The 15,511-nt window shown below is 37.2% G+C and overlaps 1 protein-coding gene across 1 annotated transcript in view; it reads left to right on the top strand.

The window, feature by feature from the left end:
* CUNH9orf57 (chromosome unknown C9orf57 homolog) overlaps positions 1-11,001 on the top strand; it is a 93,132-nt gene extending 82,131 nt beyond the window's left edge. The window contains 4 exon segments of the mRNA XM_029203455.1: positions 4,157-4,210; positions 4,213-4,267; positions 8,100-8,222; positions 10,877-11,001. Of these exon segments, the coding sequence (XP_029059288.1) occupies positions 4,157-4,210; positions 4,213-4,267; positions 8,100-8,222; positions 10,877-11,001 (357 nt within the window).
* Positions 11,002-15,511: the final 4,510 nt, after the last annotated feature.

The raw sequence follows: 15,511 nt of genomic DNA, 5'->3' as shown, positions 1-15,511 counted from the left end.
CAATCACAAGCACTGAATTGAGACTGTGATTTAAAATCTTCCAACAAACAAAAGCACAGAACCAGATGGCTTCCTTCACAGGCAAATCCTATCAAACATTTAGAGAAGAGCTAACACCTATCCTTCTCAAACTCTTCAAAAATATAGCAGAGGGAGGAATACTCCCAAACTCATTCTACAAGGCCACCATCACCCTGATACCAACACCAGACAAAGATGTCACAAAGAAAGAAAACTACAGACCAATATCACTGATGAGCATAGATGCAAAAATCCTCAACAAAATACTAGCAAACAGAATCCAACAGCACATTAAAAGGATCATACACCATCATCAAGTGGGGTTTACCCCAGGAATGCAAGGATTCTTCAATGTACACAAATCAATGTGATAAACCATATTAACAAATTGAAGGAGAAAAACCATATGATCATCTCAATAGATGCAGAGAAAGCTTTCGAAAAAATTCAACACCGATTTATGATAAAAACCCTCCAGAAAGTAGGCATAGAGGGAACTTACCTCAACATAATAAAGACCATATATGAGAAACCCACAGCCAACATCATTCTCAATGGTGAAAAACTGCAACTATTTCCTCTAAGATCAGGAACAAGACAAGGCTGTCCAATCTCACCACTATTATTCAACATAGTTTTAGAAGTTTTAGCCACAGCAACCAGAGAAGAAAAAGAAATAAAAGGAATCCAAATCAGAAAAGAAGAAGTAAAGCTGTCACTGTTTGCAGATGACATACTATACACAGAGAATACTAAAGATGCTACCAGAAAACTACTAGAGCTAATCAATGAATTTGGTAAAGTAGCAGGATACAAAATTACTGCACAGAAGTCTCTTGCATTCCTATACACTAATGATGAAAAATCGGAAAGAGAAATTAAGGAAACACTCCCATTTACCACTGCAACAAAAAGAATAAAATACCTAGGAATAAGCCTACCTAAGGAGACAAAAGACCTGTATGCAGAAAATTATAAGACACTGATGAAAGAAATTAAAGATGATACAAATAGATGGAGAGATATACCATGTTCTTGGATTGGAAGAATCAACATTGTGAAAATGACTCTACTACCCAAAGCAATCTACAGATTCAATGCAATTCCTATCGAAATACAAATGGCATTTTTCACAGAACTAGAACAAAAAATTTCACTATTTGTATGGAAACATAAAAGACTCCAAATAGCCCAAGCAATCTTGAGAAAGAAAAACAGAGCTGGAGGAATCAGACTCCCAGACTTCAGACTACACTACAAAGCTACAGTAATCAAGAAAATATGGTACTGGCACAAAAACAGAAATATAGACCAATGCAACAGGATAGAAAGCCCAGAGATAAACCCACGCACATATGGCCACCTTATTTTTGATAAAGGAGGCAAGAATATACAATGGAGAAAAGACAGCCTCTTCAATAAGTGGTGCTGGGAAAACTGGACAGCTACATGTAAAAGAATGAAATTAGAACACTCCCTAACACCATACACAAAAATAAACTCAAAACGGATATAAGATCTAAATGTAAGGCCAGACACTATAATACTCTTAGAGGAAAACGTAGGCAGAACACTCTATGACATAAATCACAACAAGATCCTTTTTGACCCAGCTCCTAGAGAAATGGAAATAAAAACAAAAATAAACAAATGGGACCTAATGAAACTTAAAAGCTTTTGCACAGCAAAGGAAAACATAAACAAGACGAAAAGACAACCCTCATAATGGGAGAAAATATTTACAAACGAAGCAACAGACAAGGGATTAATCTCTAAAATATACAAGCAGCTCATGCAGCTCAATATCAAAAAACAAACAACCCAATCCAAAAATGGGCAGAAGACCTAAACAGACATTTCTCCAGAGAAGATATACAGATTGCCAACAAACACTTGAAAGGATTCTCCACATCACTAATCATTAGAGAAATGCAAATTAAAACTACAATGAGGTATCACCTCACACCAGTCAGAATGGCCATCATCAAAAAATCTACAAACAGTAAATGCTGGAGAGGGTGTGGAGAAAAGGGAACCCTCTTGCACTGTTGGTGGGAATGTAAATTGATACAGCCACTATGGAGAACAGTATGGAGGTTCCTTAAAAAACTAAAAATAGAACTATCTTATGACCCAGCAATCCCACTACTGGGCATATACCCTGAGAAAACCATAATTCAAAAAGAGTCATGTACCACAATGTTCATTGCAGCTCTATTTACAGTAGCCAGGACATGGAAGAGACCTAAGTGTCCATCAACAGATGGATGGACAAAGAAGATGTGGCACATATATACAATGGAATATTACTCAGCCATACAAAGAAAAGAAATTGAGTTATTTGTAGTGAGGTGGATGGACCTAGAGTCTGTCATACAGAGTGAAGTAAGTCAGAAAGAGAAAAACAAATACCGTATGCTAACACATAAATATGGAATCTAAAAAAAAAATGGTTCTGAAGAACCTAGGGGCAGGACAGGAATAAAGACGCAGATGTAGAGAATGGACCTGAGGACACGGGGAGTGGGAAGGGTAAGCTGGGACGAAGTGAGAGAGTGGCATGGACATATATACACTACCAAATGTAAAATAGATAGCTAGTGCGAAGTAGCCACATAGCACAGGGAGAGAAGCTCCGTGCTTTGTGACCACCTGGAGGGGTGGGATAGGGAGGGTGGGAGGGAGACGCAAGAGGAAGGAGATATGGGGATATATGTATATGTATAGCTGATTCACTTTGTTATAAAGCAGAAACTAACACACGACTGTAAAGAAATTATACTCCAATAAAGATGTTAAAAAAATTAAGAAAACAAATACCCTATGCTAGCACATATATATGGAATCTAAAAAGAAAACTGTTCTGAAGAACCTAGGGGTTGAACAGGAATAAAGACACAGATGTAGAGAATGGACTTGAGGCCACGGGGAGGGGGAAGGGTAAACTGGGATGAACTGAGAGAGTGGCATGGACATATATACACTACCAAATGTAAAACAGATAGCTAGTGGGAAGCAGCCACATAGCACAGGGAGATCAGCTCTGTGCTTTGTGACCACCTAGAGGGGTGGGATAGGGAGGGGAAGAGGGAGACGCAACAGGGACAAGATATGGGGATATATGTATATGCATAGCTGATTCACTTTGTTATAAAGCAGAAACTAACACACCATTGTAAAGAAATAATACTCCAGTAAAGATGTTAAAAAAAAAATCAAATTGCTTTCTGAATGCACCAAGTTCTATTATAAAGATTACATGGCATTTTTAAAAATATCAAGATCAAGTACTTTATATAATGAACCGATAGAATGCCCACGTGGCTATGTGTATGTGAACTAATTAATCTGTAGCATAGTGAACATAGAAATCTTTAGCCATATTTACAGTTAATTAGTTTAACAACTGCCTGACTTAGTCTTATTACGTTAATTTCATAAATAAAGCAATTAAGTTCCACATAGATCAGAGTGTTCCGGTGAAAATTTTTCCTGTTTACTTGGGCAGATTTTACTGTTTAAACTGTTTGGAATCTAGAGGATCAGAGACTTGGTTTCAGTTATAACGAACTTCATTACATCAGAAATTTTACTTGTTATCTTTTAAAGAAGTTCAGACCTAGAAAATTCCCACAATACATTTATGAAGAAGGCAGGTAAGTTATGCATAACTGAAATGTTATATTTTAGCCAATCTGACAATTTCTTTCTCTTCATTTTAATAAGTGTTAACTATTGTTAACTATGATATAAATACTTTCCTTATAAATATGATGATTTGCAATGAAAGCAGTAGTTTATGAGGAAGCATAAATAAAAATTTTTTGGCTAATAGTTAAAAGTATTTTTAACACGATATTATTCTAGAAACGTTATCTATATTATTTCCTATTTTTCAATTCAGGGAAATTATTAAGGGAGGGAATGGTATTTGATAATAAGAAGACAGCTAAACTTAAACTGTTCTAGAACTAAGAAAAGTTTTATCGTGAATTTTTGACATAGACAGGTACATTGTTTTTCCTCCTTCACAAAATGAATTTCTTTATAGTTTCTTAATGAAAGAAATGAAACTTATTTAGTGATTTGCCTTTTTATAACAGCTAACAAATGTACAACTTCATTACTTCCCTAGGAAAGATTTAATGGTGGTACATGTCTTTCCATCCATCTTTTTTGGCTAGAAATCTTAGAATGAGAAGGATTGTCTTCAGTGGTGCTTTTATCTTATTCTGCCTCTTAGGTGGTAAGTCATTAAGAAAACATAAGTCAAAAAAGAGGAAAAATTACTCAAGAAATTGCAGAATTACAATATAAGTGGAGGGTGGCCTTAAATAAAGTACTAAAGGTCCTTAAAACAAAGCCTGAGTAAACCCTTAAATAACAATGAGCTAACATTTATTCAGCATTTACTATATGCCAGGTACTGGTCTAAATATTTTATTTGTATTAATGCACTGAATCCACATGACAATCCTATGAGTTAAATGCTATTATTTCCCATTTTATACATGAGTAAACTGAGCTGGTAGATGGTGGCCCACATGTTGCTATTATTATCATTAAGCTGGAACTAATCAATCTAGGCCGGAAGCCCTTATAAATATGACCCAAAAAATAAATTAGACCAAATAAGCATAGACAAGGCTCTCCCAGCACTTTTTCTATGTGCTCATCACCACCAACTATAATATTCCTTCATTTATAAAAGAACCACATAACAGAGAGCTTTCAATCCCTTTTACAGAATTCCTAAGGCCCTTCAAATTAGGTAGATGTTCATGAAGGTAATATCTCCAAACAGGCATGTTTAAGCACATGGGAATTCTCCTTCCCAATGAAATGGTAATATGGTTAATGAAGATGGCTGCTCTATACTGAATCCAGGGGTTAACAGGGCAGGGTATCTTAGAGTCAGAAGATTTAATGTACATATGAGTCACCTGGGGATCTTGTTAAAATGTACAATCTGATTCAGCAGGTCAGGTGTAGGGCCTGAGAGTCTGCATTTCCAACAAGCTTCCAAGTGATGCCAATGCTGTTGGTCTGGAGACCACATGTCAGTAGGAAAAAATCCAAAAGGTATCCCAGAGGTAAATAAAATTCTAATACTGAGACTTAGAGACTTTTGGTACCTAATACTGGGATCGCCATCTCAAATGCCTCAAGTGTTTGGTCAGATAATATAAATGGGGCGGGGGGTGGGGGGCGGATCACCCAGTAACAAAACCAGAGGAGGGCAGCCAGTACCCAGCTGACATGGAGAAAGGAGAGCCGAACAATGCCAAATCTGATTCTTCAGGAGAAGCCAGATATTCAGGTTTGCAGGAAAACTCTCCCAACTTTTAAATGTTAACATTTTGAAAGCAGTAAGCAAGTTAAACCGACCAGGTCTAGCCCCTGGACCACTTGTTTGTAGTCTCTGCTTCCCACACTACCCTCATTATATACAATGTGCAATAGAGTTTTGATTACCCCTTGCAGAAAGGGCAGGAGCAAACTCAAACTGCTTGGGTCTCTGCTGCATTTTAAGTCTTTACACTTCTCTTCTGTAAAGAGTGTGGAAGGGAACATAGGAATAGATGAAAAATTTCAAGAGAACATCTTCCCTGTCTTGGATATCATGTAAAAAATGACTCAGGCAGGAGATTGCATTAATTTTGTTGAATACACAGGGAAGATGTGAGGGTAAAAGAAGAAAATTCAGCATAAAGAGAAATTTTGAAGTAAAGAGTGTCCATGAAGTAAGGGATGGTCATTTTAAAAAGATCACCATCATCATGATTTATAATGTTTAAATAATTACATATATATTTATAATATGCATTTGAGTAATTAAATACAGTCTGTTAGATTTTCCCCACAATAAGATCATAAAGTAGAATAGGATACCTCAGAATTAATCATGTGAGGAAACATAAAACCCGAAACTTTAAATTTAGTTGTCAAATTGGAATATACCATATGTTAGTTATATTAATAAAACCAACAATAAATTTTCAAACAAAAAGAGACTGGAAGAAAGGAAATGGATCTGTGAACATATTTATAAGTATTCAAGCAATGGAACAAATACAGTCAGCAGAGAGCCTAAACGTTAAGGCATCGCCTTCAGCTGTAGTAAAGAATGTCAGGGCCAAGATTTTAGGAAGAAGGCTGTGGATATTGGGTGTGGAATCAGAAGGAAGAAGGACCATCTGAGAGGGAGAGAAAGAAACTAGAGCAGATCTCATCCAGGAACACAGTCCAGGGGCCTTAGGCATGGCAGAGAAAGATCTGGCATCATATAAGCTCTCCACCGGGGTGGGGTGGCACTGGCACCAAGGTCTGAGCTAGGTAGTGGATCCCTTAGGACAAGTTATGAATTGAGAAATCACGAGTCCAGGAGGAAAACTCCCTTAGGCATGACTTGAAGAAGCAAGCAGCCCTAGTACTCTGGGCAGGAGACTGACCCTGGATGTTGGAAGAGTCAAAATCTCCAGCAAGAAGAAGGTGACATCAGAGGGTTTGGGATACACAAAGGTAGGCAACTTCAGTGACATGGTGTGCTTGCTAAAAACAAGGGGTTTGGATTTCAACAGACCTCGTTCAACTCCTGTCTCCGCCACTGGAGTGAGCTACTTAAAATCTTAAGGCCTCAGTTTTCTTTTACGTGAAATGTGGGCAACTATGATACCTGCCTGAAAGATTTATTGTGGGAAATGTAAATTGCTTAGCAGAATCCTTGGCATAAGCTTAGTTCTTTAAAAAATATTTGCTGGTTGATCATTGATTATGGATTGAAATTCTGTCATGCTCAATGAGAAAACCAATGTGATATTTCCAAAATATCTTTAGATGAGTTTGAAGCTGGGGAGAATAGTCAGCAGAGGTTAATTAGCCTCATCAGCCAGACTATTTTCTATTAAAAGTGATCTCTTCTAATCCCCAATATGTCAGAGATATAAAATACATTGCACAAAATGTTTAGTAAACTCTTCTTTAGAGTTAACCAGTGAATAGGAGTGGAACAGCAATGGTTTTCATATATTAAAAGATTGGAACTATGAACATTAAGACAAATTTCAGCTCAATTTCAGAAGAATTCTTTAACAGTCTGCACTGGTTTAATCATGATGAGCTCTCCATCACTAGCCAAGGCCTCCTACAGGGGTTATTATAAAGGAGATTCCTGAATTCAGTAGAACCAGTGGTTCTCAAAAACTGGTCCAGACATCTACATTCAAATCACACGCCCTCCACTGTTTCTGGATATCTAAAGTACAGATTCCTGGGCCCCACCTCTCATTGATTCTAACTCAGGTTCTGTGGAGGCTGTGGAAATCTGTGTTCATTTTAACTGCTTAAGTAAATCTGATGCATAGTCAGATTTGGAAAGTGATCTTCCAGTTAATGTCTTCCAATCTTATCTACGTTGACCAAGATCAAAAACCTCTGGGCTATTTCTACATAACCAAAATAAATAACACTTTTAAGCCACTGAGTTTGAGTATTGAAGATTACCAATATGTAAATATTATGAATATTATAAATATTATGAATAAATGAACGATAACCCCAAAACTATAAAAGATAAGGAATAAACTGGGCAAAAATAATTGGGAAACTCTGCACATAAGAAAGAGCTTGGAAGCTTATACAATAAATACAGAGAACCTACTATATATAATGTTCTTCCTTAGACATGGAAATGAAGACCTAAGAGTGGATATATGGCTGAAATTAAATATTCTGGCTAAATAACTTTGGTTTGATTTAATTAGGCTCTGAGGAACTGAATACATTTTAACCAACTAAGTTGTTTAGCCCACCTGGCTTCATTTTTTTATTAGTATCAGTTCAGAGTGCTTCCAGTTCTTTAATATAGCATATGTTATGAAATTTCCCCTATTAAATTCTCCAAATAAAAATATTTTAAATTTATGTGACTTTTTAGAATCAATTTATAAAATACTGCATACGTTTTAAAGTTGAAAATCATTGCTTTATTTTTGGATTTCTCTTTTCTCTCTGTCTTTTTTTCTGTCTCTGGTGTCCATCTCTATTTTTCCCTTATTTTTTCTGTCCTGTATTTGGAGGTGTTGGAGGTGTGATTTGTAGATCATGCAACCTCTCAATCCCCTTCCATGGATGTCTTTTGGACTTTGGAACCTGCAGAACAAAACCTGGACAGTACTGTATAAAAGAGGTCCATATTAAAGGTAAGTCATAACACTTTAAAAACATTTAACTAAAATAAGCACAGGAAAACTCCTTATGTAAGAGCAAACATTCACTGAGCATTTACTACATGCTATACTAAGGGCTTTACCTAGATTACATCACACCAATAAATCAATGATATGAACTGAATCTTGTCTCTATTCCCAAAGATAAGAAATCTGAGGTACAGAAAGATTAAGAAATTTGCATGATGTTACACAGTTAAGGAGTGTTGTAGTCTAATTCAAATGTGAGTACTTAACTCCAGAGCACACATTTCTAAAGAAATCTATATACTGCCTCATTCACACCATTCACATCCTCACAAAAAATTAATACATAATTTCCCTCTAAGTGCAGGGCTCTGTGTAATCACACAGGTTTAATGCCCAGGAAGCTGGCCTTGTCCACATGGATTAAAGAGAGAAACATAAAAATCCAAATGATGAAAACATTAGAAGAAAATATTGAAGAACATATTTTAAGCTTGAAAGAGAGGAGGCCTCCTTAACATCCAAAAGACAAATATCATAAAGGAAATGATAAATTTGAATATATCAGTATTTTAAAATTTATGAAATGAACGATAACCCCAAAACTATAAAAGATAAGGAATAAACTGGGCAAAAATAATTGGGAAATAACAAGAAAATATTAATATCTACCCAGAATAAAGAACTTCTAAAAAACTCATTTTTTAAAAGACCAACCAAAAAAAAAAAAAAACACTTGTTAAAGAAACAGAAAGGCAATTTTCAGAAGAGGAGATATAAATGACTTAACCTAAAAACACATAAAAAGCACTCAACCCATCAGTAAATATCAAAGAAATGCAAACTACAGAAATAATATTTTTAACCCATCAGATTGCTAAAAATTATGAGTTTTATAATATCAAGGGCTGTGACAATACGGGAAAATGGGAACTCTCATACATTTTCTAATGACAGTTTAGATTGGTTTGACTTTTTTAAAGACAATTTGTGAATTTCAGTTAAAATTTTAAATGAGCACAGTTGTCTACAAAGCAATTTATTTCTTGGCATCTACTTCAGAGAAATACTTACATGTAACACAAAAAGGCATGTATCAAGGTTATCACTGCAGCATTATGTTTAATAGTAAAGTAATGGAAATGATCTAAATGCTTGTCTATAGGTGTTAAACTATGATATCTTCAGACCATGGATTGCTATGTAATACTTAGAATGAACCAGATCCCTTTAACATGAAAAAAATCTTTAAAACACTGTTGAGCAGAAAAAAGTCAGTTGCAAAACAGTACATATAGTATGCCACTTATGTATAAAAATCCACAAAGCAAAACTCTAAATTTCTCTATGGAAATGGAAGCAGAGAAAAAAAAATTAGAGGAAATCAAAGTCAGTTGGGAGAGAGGAAGAAAATTTGGGGTCATATCTGCTGGGGTTTTGTTTTTAACAGGGTTACTTGAGCTTTGTTCAACCTATGTCTGCTCTCTGAGCCCCAAGTTCCCTCTGACTCTCAACCATACCAGTCAAGAACCTTTTCCTTATTGAAGAGGAAAGGGGCCAAGCCCCCCTGGAGCCATAAAATGCTAGCTCTCAGTGACTTCTCTTCCTGAAGGTGGACAGACAGCCATCTAATCAACTTACCGTAAAAACTCTGCACATAAGAAAGAGCTTGGAAGCTTATACAGCAAAATCTTGACAATAGCTCTTGGTTGGGTCAAGGACCTGGAATAACTACAATGTTGTGGGAAGAGCAGTTTCCTAACATGACAAGTCTGCCATTGCATGCTGATGCAAAACAAATACCACTGGAACTTAGGCTTTTGATGGTTTTACCAATATTTTGTCAACACTACTGACATTTTGGCAGGGTAATTCTTTGTTATACAGGGATATTTTGTGTATTGTAGGATATTTAGCACACTGCTGGCCTATACCCACTACATCCCAGTAATATCTTCCAAGTTGTAGCAACAAAAATGTTTATGGGCATTATCTAATGTCCTGGGGTTGGGGAGCAAAATCGCCCACAGTTGAAAGGCTACTGTTTTCTCAAGTTTCCAACTATGTTTTGCTGCCTTTAGAGAATTGCTCGTTTGTGTTCTCCCCCATACAATTGAAACTGGGAATGCTAAGATTACAGGACATTGTTGTCACTTATTTTGCACTTTTGCATATTGTCCACATTTTCCACAGTGAACATGCATTACTACTTGTAATTGGGGGAATATTAAATGAGATCTACGACACACCTCCATTCCTAAAAAGCACTTACACACCTAAATGACCCTTCTGTGGATTCAGTCCTTTGAATACCTCATGACCTGGTAAAACTGGGGGATGATTATTAGGAAGTTTCTAAAAAGCTAACATTTCAGAAATTTCTACACAGAAACTGGCAATTACATAGCTTTATGAACTGAGTTTGAAAGCTATTTTGCTTTACAATTTCAAAGCTTTTGTATTGCAATGCACACAACTAGAATAACTTTAGGTGGGAGTTCTTAAAAGGCAAGATGATTGTATCCTGGTAGACCTAGAGTTTTTGCTTTGTTTTCCTTTGTCTTTGTTTTTTTTAACCTGTTAGTTATCTGAAGCAACTGAGGCCGGGTAGGTTGTACCTGCCAAGGGATTCATCTACCATGACCTCTTGTTTCCCCCAGGTGGAATTCAATGGTATTCAGTTCAAGGCTGCACAGAGAGCCAAGACGAGTGCTTCAAGAGAATCGTGACAACTTATGAAATTCACTCTACTCACTGCTGCCATCGTCCTTTGTGCAACTTCTGATCCACGGGCCCATATCCAAATTGCTTGACTGATCAGTCAATCTCAGAGCCTGAACTGGTCATCCCAAGACAGCAGCTACCATCAATCAGCTTTCTGCAAAAGCCTCAGACCTGCAGGTTGTAGGAGTTATTGTCTGAAACCAATCTGGGCTTTCAAGATGCCCAGCTTCTCAGCCACCACTCCTAACTCATCTCAGAAACATCCTTTCCAGCACAATCTTTCTCCTCTTCCCTTTTTTATTTCCCCTTTCAATGATTTCAAAGCTACAAAGAAGTAAAAACGTGAGTGACTCTCTGAGTCAAATTATACATATCATCTCTAGTTTGCTAATTTTCCTAAATATTTCCATATTGCAAAATACAGTTTCAAATTAATTGTATCACAAGATACCAAGTGACCTGAAAGGGTTCATTTGGTTTCCAAAGCAAACTGTCTTGCTCTTTCAGGGCAATTTATTGTACTGGAGAAACTGATTTAACAAACACCGCAGGAAAAATAAGCCACGAATCAGCAAACCAGGCCTGTAAGAACTATGAACCCAAACGGCAAAGGGCTCAAGAAGGTGTGAGGGTTGGTACTTATTTTTCCCATCTGTGTTAGGATTTGGCAAAATACTGGATTTCCATACTTTAACCACGCCTTAGTGCTTTGGCTAATCTAGTTTTGGCAGATCAAGCATTTCAACGGAAGCAGGGAAATGGATTTCCATCCACAAGGAATTTTAAAGTGTTATGAATATACTTTGAACTGCATTTCACATTTTTTAATGTGCCACATATTCAATTATTCTCATTCAATGCCTTACTTTTGCAACTTCAAGATTGTTGTGTTTTAAAATTTAAAGTTGTTTTTCTCTGTATTTCTAGGAGTTTGAGAAATTCAAATGGTTAAGTAATAAATCTCAATAAAAACTTTTCTATTATTTTTTTCACAGAACCTAGGACAACATCCTACACACAGTGGACTTTCAGCAAATGCTTTTCTATAAACTTTGAAGTAAACCAAGCATTTTTAAAAAGCCCAAGGAAACTAGACATTTTCCTCCACACTCATTTTACCCATATTCCTTAGACCACATTTCTGAAACTACAAAAAAAAAGTTTCTTCATCCTGAGATTTAAATACATTTGCTACTATGCTATCACTCCATGCATCAGCTACATTGGTAAACAGTGGTTATCCTAAATCAGTGAACTTCATTGAGATTTTACTTCTATTTTTCTTGTTTTTTAAATGTAACTAATGTTATTACCCAATATATTGGAGGAAACAAATGACAAGATCAGATCATCAGTGACTAACTCCAGGGAGCTTCCCAAGCTTAACTCACAATCCAAGTGATGTAATGAGACGAGAACTACGTTGTTTGCTTTTTTGATATTGAGCTGCATGAGCTGTTTGTATGTTTTGGAGATTAATCTCTTGTCAGTCGCATCATTTACAAATATTTTCTCCCATTCTGTGGTTTGTCTTTTCATTTTGTTTATGGTTTCCTTTGCTGTGCCAAAGCTTTTAAGTTTAATTAAGTCCCATTTGTTTATTTTTGTTTTTATTTTCATTACTCTAGGAGGTAGATCCAAAAAGATATTGCTGCAATTTATGTCAAAGAGTATTCTGCCTAAAAAAAAAAAAAAAAGAACTAGGAAGCGGGGTGCTGGTATTTTGTGTCCCTAATTAGCTGGTAACCTTGGCAAGTCAATTTGGTCTCTCTGCACCTCATTCTCCTCATGTGTAAGATGAAGACGATTGGATCACATGATCTCTCAGATCCCTTCAAGTTCTAACATTAAAGGCATACCTCAGAGATATTGTGGATTCGGTTCCAGACTGCCACTAAGGCAAATATTGCAATTTAGAGAGTCACATAAATTTTTTGGTTTCCCAGTGCATATAAAAGTTATGTTTACACTATACTGTGGTCTATTAAGTGTACAATAACATTATGTCTAAAAAAAATGTACACACCTTAATTAAAAAATACTTTATTGCCAAAAAATGCTAACCATCATCTGAGCCTTCAGCAAGTCATAATCTTTTTGCTGGTAGAGGAACTTGCCTCCATGCTGACGGCTGCTGACTGATCGCGGTGGTGGCTGCTGAAGGTTGGGGTGGGCTGAGGCAATTTCTAAAATAAGACAGCAATGAAGTTTCTGCATGAATTGACTCTTCCTTTCACAAATGATTTCTCTGCAGCATGCAATGCTGTTTGATAGCATTTTACCCACAGTAGAACTTCTTTCAAAATTGGAGTCAATCCTCTCAAACTCTGCCACTGCTTTATCAATTAAGTTTATGTAATATTCTAAATACTTTGTTGTCATTTCAACAATCTTCACCAGGAGTAGTTTCCATCCCAAGAAACCACTTTCTTTGCTCATCCAAGAAGCAACTCCTCATTCATTAAAGTCTTATCATGAGATTGCAGCAATTCAGTCATCTTCAGGCTCCACTTCTAAATCTAATTCTCTTGCTACTTTCACTACACCTGCCATTACTTCCTCTACTTAAGTCTTGAGTCCCTCCAAGTCATCCATGAGGTTGGAATCAACTTCTTCCAAACTTCTACTGATGTCAATATTTTGACCTCTTTCCATGAATCATAAATGTTCTTAATGGCATCTAGAATGGTGAATCCTTTCCAGAAGATTTTCAATTGACTTTTCCCAGATCGATTAGAGGAATCAATATCTATGGCAGCTATAGCCTTATGAAACATTATATATTTCTTAAATAATAATACTTGAAAGTTGAAATACTCCTTGACCCATGGGCTACAGAATTGATGTTGTGTTAACAGGCATGAAAACAACATTAATCTCACTGTACCTCTCTATCAGAATTCTCGGGTGACAAGGTACATTGTCAATGAACAGTGAACAGTAATATACTATTTTGAAAGGAATCTTTTATTGAGCAGTAGGTCCACAGTGGGCTTAAAATATTAAGTTACCCATGTTTTAAACAGATGTGCTGTCAGGCTTTGTTGTTCCAGTCACAGGGCACAGGCATACTAGATTGAGCATAATTCTTAAGGGCCCTAGGATTTTCAAAATGGTAAATAAGCACTGGCTTCAACCTCAAATCACCAGCTGCATTATCCCCTAACAAGAGAGTCAGCCTGTCCTTTGAAGCTTTGAAGCCAGGCATTGACTTCTCCTCTCTAGCTATGAAAGTCCTAGATGGCATCTTCTTCCAATACAAGGCTGTATCATCTACATTGACAATCTGTTGTTTTGTGTAGCCACCTTCATTAATTATCTTAGTTAGATCTTCTGGATAACTTGCTGCAGCTTCTACATACTCATGCTGCTTCATCTTGCACTTTTATGTTATGGAGGTAGCTTCTTTCCTTAAACCTCATGAACAAGCCTCTGCCAGCTCCAAACTGTTCTGAAGCTTCCTCACCTCTCTCAGCCTTCATAGAATTGAAGAGAGTTAGGGACTTGCTCTGGATTAGACTTTGGCTTAAGGGAATGTTATGGCTGGTTTGCTCTTCTATTCAGGACACTAAAACTTTCTCCATATCAGCAGTAAGGCTGTTTCACTTTCTTATCATTCGTGTGTTCACTGGAGCAGCACTTTTAATTTGCTTCAAGAACTTTTCCTTTGCCTTCACAACTTGTCTGTTTGATGCAAGAGGCCCAGCTTTCAGCCTCTCGGCTTTTGACATGCCTTCCTCACTAAGCTAATCTAGTTTTTGATTTAAAGTGAGAGACATGCAACTTCTCCTTTCACTTGAACACTTAGAGGCCAGTGTAGGGTTACTAATTGGCCTAATTTCAAGATTTTTGTGTCTCAGGGAATAGGGAGGCCCAAGGAGTGGGAGAGAGATGGGGGAATAGCTGGTCAGTGGAGCAGTCAGAATACACACAACATCTGTCAGTTAAGTTCACCCGTCTTAAATGGATGCGGTTTGTGGCATCCAAAACAATTATAATAGTAACATCAAAGATCACTGATCACAGATCACCATAACAAATATAATAATAATGAAAAAGTTTGAAATATTGCAAGAATTACCAAAATATAACACTGAGACACGAAGTGAGCAAATGCTGTTGGAAAAATGGCGCTGATAGACGCTCAACACAGGGTTGTCACAAACCTTCAACTTGTACAAAACACAATACTGTGAAGCAAAATAAAGCAAAGCACAATAAAACAAGGTATGCTTATATATGACTCAACATTAACACCTCTTTGCTATTGCTTTCTTACATTAAAAATAACACATGCGGGCTTCCCTGGTGGTGCAGTGGTTGGGAGTCCGCCTGCCGACGCAGGGGACGCGGGTTCATGCCCTGGTCTGGGAGGGTCCCGCATGCCGCGGAGCGGCTGGGCCCGTGAGCCATGGCCGCTGAGCCTGCGTGTCCGGAGCCTGTGCTCCGCAGCGGGAGAGGCCACAGCGGTGGGAGGCCCACGTACCTTAAAAAAAAAAAAAAAAAAAAAGCATGCTAGACTTCCCTGGTGGCGGAGACCGCCCGCCGATGCAGGGGACACGGGTACGTGC

The sequence above is a fragment of the Monodon monoceros genome, unplaced genomic scaffold, assembly GCF_005190385.1.
Source record: "Monodon monoceros isolate NGI ecotype Baffin Bay Population unplaced genomic scaffold, NGI_Narwhal_1 Super_Scaffold_5, whole genome shotgun sequence".
Taxonomy (NCBI): Eukaryota; Metazoa; Chordata; class Mammalia; order Artiodactyla; family Monodontidae; genus Monodon; species Monodon monoceros.
The sequence above is the reverse complement of the archived record's forward strand: the minus strand, read 5'-3'. Positions and strand labels throughout refer to the sequence as shown.